A 9,663-nucleotide genomic window follows, 5' to 3' on the forward strand; every position below is an offset into this window, starting at 1 on the left:
CTCCGGCCGTTGTATGTCACCCTGCGCCTTCACAACCTAGGTAACACTTGCACGAAAGCAGCAGGGCTCAGGGGACCCGCACAGCCACCGTGGACCCAAGGCTCACGTCTTGCATGAGAGGGCTCAAACAAATATGTGTTCTTGTAGATGGGTGGCTGTATGTGTCTGGGTGGATTTCCCCCTGGAGAAGGAGCTGTGGCATATGCCACGCAGGACTTTAGCTTCCAGCAGTGTTTGCTGGGGAGCACACTGCTCAGCACCTACCCTCGAGGGCCAGTGGGTGCCTCCAGGCGCTGCGCTTGGCAGCTTGACACCTTGGGACATAAATGGTCTCCTGGGCATATGGCAGAGCAGCTATGGGGTTTTTGGCTCTGGCAGCACTGCCACAGAGGTGGCTTCATTTACTCCTTCTGGAATTGAAACAGCAGCTCCTCTCCTGCAAGCATAGGAGGGATCTTTGGGCTTTGCTGTTCAAACCAAGCTAAGGGCTGGAGAGAATTGAGTGCAAGGTGTGATGGGATCTGCCAGAGCAAAGGTGGATTTCAGACCCATCACACACAGGGAAAGGAAGCAAAGCACAGCATGATGTATAACCAAATACATGTACTTGCTCTTTATTATGGGCACTTACCATGCTGATGCGCTTATCCACATGTAAATGTCGGGGGGATAAATGGCTAGTCCTGCAGTTAAGCCACTGGGCTAATAAGCAGGATTTCTGGATTCAGTTAGCGCTGCCATGTGCTTTGGGCATCTGACATAAACCAGAGCCTCTCCTGGGATACAGAGAGTGTCAGGCCAAAGCTGTTGTGGTGTGTCACGGCAGGGGCCAAGGCTGCCCGCGCAGCACAGGGAGGGCTGGCCGGCCGCACTGCGAGAGGAACATGCCAAGCACAACACTCACATCCTAGCATTTCAAAACCCCTGCACTGCAACCCAGAGCAAGAACCTAGCCCAGCCCACAAGTCAAGTTAAAACAGACAACCCACCCTCCTGCCTCAGTGACATCCTGCTCCTGCAGCATCGTGGCTGGTAGCAATGGGAGATCAGAAATCCCATCAATGGGGGAAAGGGACAGAGGCTGGTGGTGATTAACTGAAGCCTTTCCCATCAGGAGCTGTTTGATTGCACCTCTTGACCTTCTCTCTTTTTGTTCCCCACCCCTAGCAAAACCCTCGCCCCCGAAGCAGCTGGTGGTTTCCATGTCTGCATCTGAGGAGCTTCACGTGGCGTGGAGCCCGCCGGGTGGTGAAACACCACCCCAGTGCCTGGAGTATGAGGTTCAGCTGGCAGAAGATCGGGGGGAGGCCAAGGCTGCCTGGGTGGTAGGGACAACACACACCGTGCTGCAGGGAGGGCGAGGGTGGGGGAACCAGTGGGAAGACACACTGGGAGATTGGAGTTCACACCAAGTTGTGGATGGCGTGTTAGCTACCCTGTGCATGGACTGTGCAGAGACATTATCTGGTGCTGCTGGTGGAAAATGCCGACCGGCTGCTCTGTTGCAGGTTTCTACTTAACACCCTGGCCTCCAGCACAGCATTTGCTCTAGCAGTTACAGATCCCAGCGTGGGCTCTGAGCGATCGCTTTCTCAGGCCTCCTGCCTGTTATCTCAGAAAGCTGTCATCGTGGAAATTTAAAGGCAGTTGTAGTTTGTTTTCCCGAGTGTGGTGGCACAACTTGGTCCAGCGAAACTATAATTCTAATCTCTCCAAAGATGTGGCCCGGGACACAACATGTCTTTTATGCGTGGTGCTTTTTTCTTGTGCATTATCCAGGTGTAGTTTTGACAGCAAAAATGGCAAGAACTGATTAATCATAGAGGACATCTGCAGGACATTTTTGCTTTAATTGCCATATTTTACATGAGTCTTAGCTAAGTTAATGAAAGATTCCATAAATTAACAGGCATAAATGGCAACATACATGATGGCATGCCCCAGAACGTATTTTCAGTAGATTCATCTCCACAATCACCTTATTGGCATTAGCTGGTCCAAAACTATTATGAAATAATTTTAAACTGCCAAACCATAATCCAAGGGTTTGCAGAGCCTGGAGAGTATGTTCAGAAACATCAGGACATGCTGGAGAGCCACTGGTGGTGGCACGTAATTCCTTGACATTTGTTCTCTCTGTTTTTGTTTCTCAGGCTGTGTCAACCCAAATGGAGACCAGTTTAAAAATTTCCAGAGCAAATCAAAGCCGCATTTCATGTGTTCGTGTCAGGGGGAAAACAAATATTTTCTGTGCTGACCAGGGCTTTTGGAGTGAATGGACACAGGAGTGTTTCTCTGGTATGGAACCCAAAGTAACCGGCGTTTCTTTTACATCCTTTATAAAGCCTGTTTGGGACCAAGTGGTGATGGCTGGTGTCCAGCACTGGAGGTGGGATCCTGGTTAATTACACCCTCAGCCTACCAGCCTGCTCCAGCACAGCCATTCCCACAGCTTTGCATCTCCAGTGCACGTAGCAGGCGAGCCTCAAAATGTTCATGCTTCTGTACCAGCACCTTTCCCTGCTGCACAGGGACAGCTGTGATGGAGGAGTGATTGCTTTGCAAGACAGGGTGCGTGGTACTTGGAGTCTCTCTGCAGGGCATCCTCCTGGCTGCCTCACACCACGGATCAGTTCCTTAGCACCCCATCGGCTCTGTAAGCCTGTCCCTGTGTGCACTGGCTCTGCTGTAAGATGCAGAAGGCAGGGAACAAGCACAGAGCAGTGGCTACATATATATGCATGATATATGTTACCCCTGAAGGAGTATGTTACCCTATACAGGAACACACCTGGCATATATCTGTAGTAAATAAAGAAATAAATAAATGTAGGGTAAACAAACCTGGACACAGAGTTTGCATCTGAGCCCAAGCTTTGTAAGAGGTAATATGACTCGTTCTGGAAGCTAGCGTTTTCTTATGTGCTGTCATTTATCTTTGCAGTGTCCAGAAAAGAGGACAAACAGCTATTTATCCTCATTCCAATCATACTGAGTTTGTCAAGTAGCCTCATAATATTTACATTGATTGGCCAGTGCAAGAAAAGGTAAGCACCAAGGCAGCCTGTCCATGCAATGTGCTTTTATGTGAGTGTCTCAGACTACAGTTATGAATGAAACAATATATTAAATACGAAGACCCAAATATTAATAGATGCTATAAGATTGGACACCAAACAACAGTTTATTTTCAGGAAACAGCCTTGTAAGCGTGGCTGTTTCTGATATGAAATGCCTCGCAACAACCCATAAACTCACAGCAGGGACCCAAATCCTGCTCGTTCGAGCCCAGACTGCTTCAGTTAAATGCAGCAAAGTTACTAGCACGCACAGCAGCATAAATAATGCCATTATCTTGCCCCAAACCACTCAGGCAGCAGACATTTGTACTGGTTGTGTTAAAGAAGTGCCATTTTTATGGGCTAAGGCTTTATTCTTTGTGCTCCTATCCCAGCTGTTTGCATTCATGTCAATGATGGCATATGGGGAAAGCAGATGCAGTGGATGAATTTGCCCATATCCAAATTATTGGTATTGATGATATTTTCTTCAGGTCTGAAGGATCACTTAGTGAGAACTGATCCCCTGGTACTGATAACTATTAACTTTTCCTTATGGCCATATAGTATAAGCAGGTGGGTAGCTTTTCTGATAGGTCTTTGTAAGGCATCACTGATGAGGGAGAACTGGCTATAGAAATACCTTTGTGTTGTCCTCAGAGATGAACTAACACCTGTTTGGTAGGTGAATGCATGGAGTCTGAGCCACACGCTCCTTCATCTTTGTTCTGTATCTGCCTTTCAAATGTTTTGGTTCATGAAATTTGAACAAAGCGGAGATGCTAGCAAGAAAACTCTGGAAAGCAAATGCATCCCACATTGCCACCGGGATGCAGTGATGTGTGATGGGGATGATGCAGCATGTCCCCAGCTGTCTCTCAGTGCTGGGAATAACAGTCTGTGCCCATTTCAGATCCCCAGCAGGAAAGCCATTGCATGCATCGGTGGGATGTTAACTCTGCTTGCAACTGCTGTATTGCTTGTGTTTGATGGATTGCTCTTAGAACATCATCCCAAGGACAGCTGAGAAGCCCTGAGCTTTCTATAGCCCACGTGGGTCTTCCCTACCTGCAGCCATTTGTGAGGCTGGTGTTGCAAGTCAAGTCCTCAATGGGCCCAGGGAAATTGGAGGAGTTTTAAACTGACTCGGAAGCGAGCTGTTTCTAATAACAGGACAAGGGAGAAAAAGGAAGCAGTGGAAACTGCCATGAATAAAGAGAACACATTTCTCTGTGTGTTTTTGGTTTGGTTTTGTTTTGTTTTGTTTTTAAGGTCTCTAGAAATCTGTCAGCATCTCACACACAATGCCAGGTATAAACAAATGCCTGCATCTAGCCACTCTACCCCACCTCACTCTCACTGCATCTTCCTAGTCCCCAAATACTCAGCCTGCTGAGAGCATCTTGATGAGCTACTTGAGCTATTTATTTCATTAACTGGTATATCTTATCTGTTGCCAAGCTGAAGTGAGGAGGCCCTGGGAGAAACTTTTGCTGTGAAGAGGCATGATCACAGCTACTGCAAAGGACAGATGCTTCAGCGGAGAAGCAAAGGTTATTCTGGCAAAGGCAGTGTGGGAGCTTCTCTAGGAAGTGGGCACTGGCACCAGAATTCAATTCAGCACCCAAGATGTCTCTCAACACCATGTGTTCAGCTGATGAAATTGCTGACTGATCTTTAAGGAACCATTCCCTGTAATGATGATGAAAAAAAAAAATTCATCACTAAGCGAGACCCTGTCCTCCAAGCCCATTCAGTGTCTTTTTGTTCAAAGAACTAATCAGCTCAAACCCAGAGGTTTAGTGTGCTTTCAGTTCATCTGAACAACCAAGGAAACATATTTTCTTGCAGGACCATTTATTCAAAATGGGAATTTCTAGTGAACGGTGGAAGCTCAGGGAGAAAAATCAAGTTTGCATCAATCAGCTACGTAAAGAGCCATGCTAATCCAATCAGGCACAAAACAACACGGCAAGTGCTGTCTTACACATCCAACTGCAAAATTATTCAATCACTATCAGCTGCTTCCACTGCTAAATGGGCAACAACCCAATGTTATTTGGGGAGCAACCAAAGGAGGAAAGCACCAGAAAAAATGGTCTGTGCGCAGGCTGGAGCAGAAATGAAATTTCCTGGCTGTTGTTATTTTGATGAGACACGACCTCTGCCTCTGCTGTCTCCTGGGGCTTCCACTCAGCCAGCAGGGGATGGCTTTACATGTGAAAATACCCATGGGCATGCAATGGACACTGAAATACTGTGTTTTACCTTGATAAATGCAGCACATTAGAATTGGAGAAGAGAGATGGACTTGCTGGACTGACTGATCTAACAGAGAAAGTGAAAGAAACCATGGTAAAGGGAAGGAAGCAAGAATAAAGCTGCCTTGGCCCGGAAGCAACCTCCAGCCCCAGCTCAGGGAGACCTGGCCTGCAGGCAGCTCCAAAACATGCTCATCAGAGCACTTCAAGGGAATGCACGGTTCATACAACAGGCCAGGAGGCTCAGGACAGCAGTTCCTCCTCTGTGTGCCGGGAGAGAGCAGCTCTGCTTGATGCCCTCCCACCAGCTCCAGAGTCCCTGTCCTTCCCTCTCCGGTCTCCAGCAGGATTTCTGCAGGGACAAGGGGCACAGCCCTACACCATGGCTGCCCCTGGCCGGCACAGCACAAATATTTTGCCCTGACTTGCTCTGGAGGCTGGGCTGCATGCGCCTCCCTGCAGAGCAAGGGACCATCAGGGCAGGGCAATCGGGGAGGACCAAGCCTGGATCTCCTGCTCTGCAAGACCAGGATGAGCAGAGGTGTTCAGCCACGCTCATTCTAGGGTTTTCAGGTGCTTTCAGGAACTAGAGGACATTGGCACATCCAGAACTGGCTAGCATTTTGGTTATGGTTTTTCAGAACTGCCCCTGGGGCAGCAGTTACTGCACTGATAGCAATGGTTAAAACCAGAAAAAGTTAAAACCAGAAAAAACGATTGGAAAGCGTCCCACTGAGATTTGGCATTACTGGAGATAACTCTTGGTAGGCCTCTGATGTTCTGCCAGCCTCTTAAACATTTAAATGTCTACTAAAAACACATGAGTGCATTCCCCAGGGGAAGAGCGAGGCAGACAGCTAGAACCCACCCTGCTGCCCTGGGTACATCTGGTGCAATCTCACCCACTTCACCATGCGGGAACGCCAGGCACAGGCATTCAGAGTTGGCCAAATGGTTTAAGCTGGGTTAAGGTTTCTAGTCTAATTTTGTCCAAAAAGAGGTAAGAAGGGAAGAAGAATTAAAGAGAACGGGTGCAGGTAAGAGGCGGCGAGGTAACAGATATTGTACCTCCACAGCTAGAACTCACCCCAGAAGAGATCAGAGCTATTTCAGTAACCACAAAATATAAAAGTTAGGCTGAAGCCTCCCTAGAAACCTGCCTAGTAACAGAGTGATAAATTAAGTACATCTACTTATGGTATCTGTATGCTGCAGTTTTACAGGAGTGTTGGGTAAGGAAAGCTGGGCTCCCTGCTCACCACACTTGCCCTGCAGAGGGTCCTTGCTGCCGCAGCAGCAAGACACCCCCCCCATCCGCTTTCTCATAGCGTCACATCTGCAGCATGTGCAGAATTTAATCCTGACAGGTGGCCAGCTGCTAGTCCTTCCTAACATCCTGAACCTTGCTAGAATTTCAGTAGTATGCTTTTTTTCCTTACGTTTATAGAATTACACTAATTACATATTTCTTTCACATGTATTTGCATTATAGTGGTTTAATCCACTTGCTGTAGTCCATAATTAATATTTTCAGTAAAGCGCTTTCAAACTCCCTCCTTTGGCATACTATGCTCTTATTGTTCCCAGCTTATATGTGGGTTTCCCCAGAGTTTTTACCATTTTAGCCCCACATGTCTGGTGAGGCATGTTTGCCGAATTTATCAAGAAAACTCCTTTGCATACCCTTGATTTTAGGGTCTATTTTCTGTCTTTGACTGATAAAGTCTTAGAGCTATTTGTTGAAGAATAAAAAGCAACCTTTGCTACAGAGTTTTTTTCCCTAGAAAACGTCAATACTTGTCAAACATATGAAAGAACGATCCCGTGCATGCTGCAGGGAAATGCAAAATCAATTGGCATCTGTCATATTCTAACTGCTTTTGGGAAGTAGCAAAACAGGGAAGGAGAATGCCAAAGTCACTGGAGTCTCTGAACTCACAAAATCATAGAATCATAGAATGGTTTGGGTTGGAAAGGATCTTAAAGATCATCAAGTTCCAACCCCCCTGCCATGGGCAGGGACACCTCCCACTAGCCCAGGTTGCTCAAAGCCTCATCCAGTCTGGCCTTGAACCCCTCCAGGGATGGGGCATCTACAGCTTCTCTGGGCAACCTGGGCCACTGCCTCACCACCCTCACAGTGAAAAAATTTATTCCTAATATCTAATCTAAATCTGCCCTCTTCCAATTTAAATCCATTACCCCTCATCCTGTTGCTACATGCCCTTGTAAAAAGTCCCTCCCCAGCTTTCCTGTAGCCCCCTTCAGGTACTGGAAGGCTGCTATAAGGTCCCCCCAGAAAATCACCCTCCTTCTCTCACTGAGGTCTATTTTCAAGCTGATAACAACAGAATAGTTTGAAAACCAGTTTACCTTCTGTTTCCTCATTGTCCATCCTCATATTTTCTAATTTTTCTGACTAGCCTCTGAATACAAGATTTTGAAGTGTTTCAGCTACTATAATCTGCCAATGGCTGAAAGACATAAAGCAAGGCTGGCATCTCTCAGGACCTCTTTACTCCTCTTACGCTTGAGGAAATGAAAAGGTAGAAGTTGTATCTCACTGGCTGAGGCATCGCTGTTGAAGTTTTCCATCTCATATAGGTGCTAGAAACCCCATGGCCACTGGGTGTCAGCATCTGTGCTTGGACGCAGAGGAGGAGGAAAGCAGGTGCAGCATCGCTTCTGCCAGAATTCAGTATTTAGTGCGTGAAAATTAAATAGAGGGGACAATGGCTCTCTCACTGTACGACAGATGAGTTTTGTTCTTTTTGTACAGCTAATCATAGAATCACAGAATAGTTTGGGTTGGAAGGGACCTTAGAGATCATCTAGTTCCAACGCCCTGGCTGTGGGCAGGGAGACCTTCCAATGTACCGGGTTGCTCAAAGCCTCATCCAGCCTGGCCTGGAACACCTCCAGGGATGGGGCATCCACAGCTTCTCTGGACAGAGTGGAGAAGAGTCACACCTTCGCTCCATCATTCAGCACCAGGCTGACTGCTGGGTAACATCACCCCTCATGCCTCATGGCATTGTGACCATGGCCTAACATGGCTGCACTGACCACAGCTGTGTCTCCCATGGCATGTGCCAGCCCAGACCAGCCCCTGCCCTCCCTCCCATGCTTGTGCCACTGAGCACCCACAGAAATACCCCATCAGCTCAAACTGGAGGCTTGGCCAAGTGGGGACTGTGCCCAGCTGTATGTCCCTGCCTTGCTCTGGCATCCCTGAGCCAGGGCAGGTCTCTGCAGGTCTAGGGACTACCTAGATCTTGAAAGGCCCTGAAGTGGCACAGCCCTTTTGGCTTCAGCTTCCAGATGTTGAAGCTTTCGGAGTTCAGGAACTAATGATATCACCTAAAATCTAAGGAGCTTCATGGGCCGTGGCTTGTTTGCAGCTCACTGCCTCGCGCAGCAGGGTACATTTGAGAGCACTGTCAAGCTCTTTATGTCTATGTAGAAGCTGAATTTTCTCAGGAGGGTCTGTGGTTTTCATAGCTTCAAGGCAAACAAGTACAGCTGATGCATGTGCTTAACTAAACAATTTGAGGCAACATATTGTGGTTGAGCTGTCTGAACAGCTGAAATGGCTCCGCAAACCGTCTGTGTCAAGATCCTCTTCCCAGAGTACAAAGAGAAAAAACAACCAGATGAGAAACAATGTTCACCACAAGGTTTGCACCAAACCTGATTATTTGCCTCCTTGCCATCCTGGGACGGATGCCTGTCCAGACGTACCGTGGGACTGCTCTGCTCGGGAAATAAAATGCCATTTCAGAGAGAGTCATGCCACCAGACACATTTCAAAAAAAGAAAACTAATTTAAAACTCCTAAACATGGCCTTGGCATTTCTTTTTCTGTCCAGGAAACCACCTCAGTGTTTAATCAGGTCTCACTCCACGGACAGCTGAGTGCAGGTGCATCCTTATGCATGGGGGCTTGACAGGCACAGTGGCAGCCCTGCTGTGGTCTCTGACGGTGCACGCACTCATCTCTGACAGCAAGGAGAGCTTGCTCGGCACCTGTGCCTTCTCTGAGATACTGAAATAGGCTGCATTGCCCTGCTTTTGCTGGAAGGTTTGAAAGGCCACCCAAAGTTCCTGCAGCTGCAGTGGGGGAATTTGAGCCATGGTCATCAGTGATCATTCACAAACTGTGCTTTTCCTTTCCTTGCCTGGGAAGCTGTGAATGGAGGTGGCAAAGGCACGTCACACCTTCGGTGTGCATGGATGTCCAACCTCACCAAAGCACCAGGAACCTTCAGGAGTCATTTTCATTTAGAAAAAAAAACCCCAAGTAATAAAGATCAGGATTTTTTTTTTTTTTTTTTTAAAAACAG

The 9,663-nt window shown here is 47.6% G+C and overlaps 1 protein-coding gene across 1 annotated transcript in view; it reads left to right on the forward strand.

Annotated features, from left to right (window-relative positions):
* IL13RA2 (interleukin 13 receptor, alpha 2) overlaps nucleotides 1-4,015 on the forward strand; it is a 12,658-nt gene extending 8,643 nt beyond the window's left edge. The window contains 5 exon segments of the mRNA XM_010088124.1: nucleotides 1-40; nucleotides 1,168-1,325; nucleotides 2,154-2,298; nucleotides 2,945-3,047; nucleotides 3,973-4,015. The exon segment at nucleotides 1-40 is cut by the window's left edge and continues 10 nt beyond it. Of these exon segments, the coding sequence (XP_010086426.1) occupies nucleotides 1-40; nucleotides 1,168-1,325; nucleotides 2,154-2,298; nucleotides 2,945-3,047; nucleotides 3,973-4,015 (489 nt within the window).
* The last annotated feature ends 5,648 nt before the right edge of the window (nucleotides 4,016-9,663 follow it).

Source organism: Pterocles gutturalis, unplaced genomic scaffold, assembly GCF_000699245.1.
Source record: "Pterocles gutturalis isolate BGI_N339 unplaced genomic scaffold, ASM69924v1 scaffold17511, whole genome shotgun sequence".
Lineage (NCBI taxonomy): Eukaryota > Metazoa > Chordata > Aves > Pterocliformes > Pteroclidae > Pterocles > Pterocles gutturalis.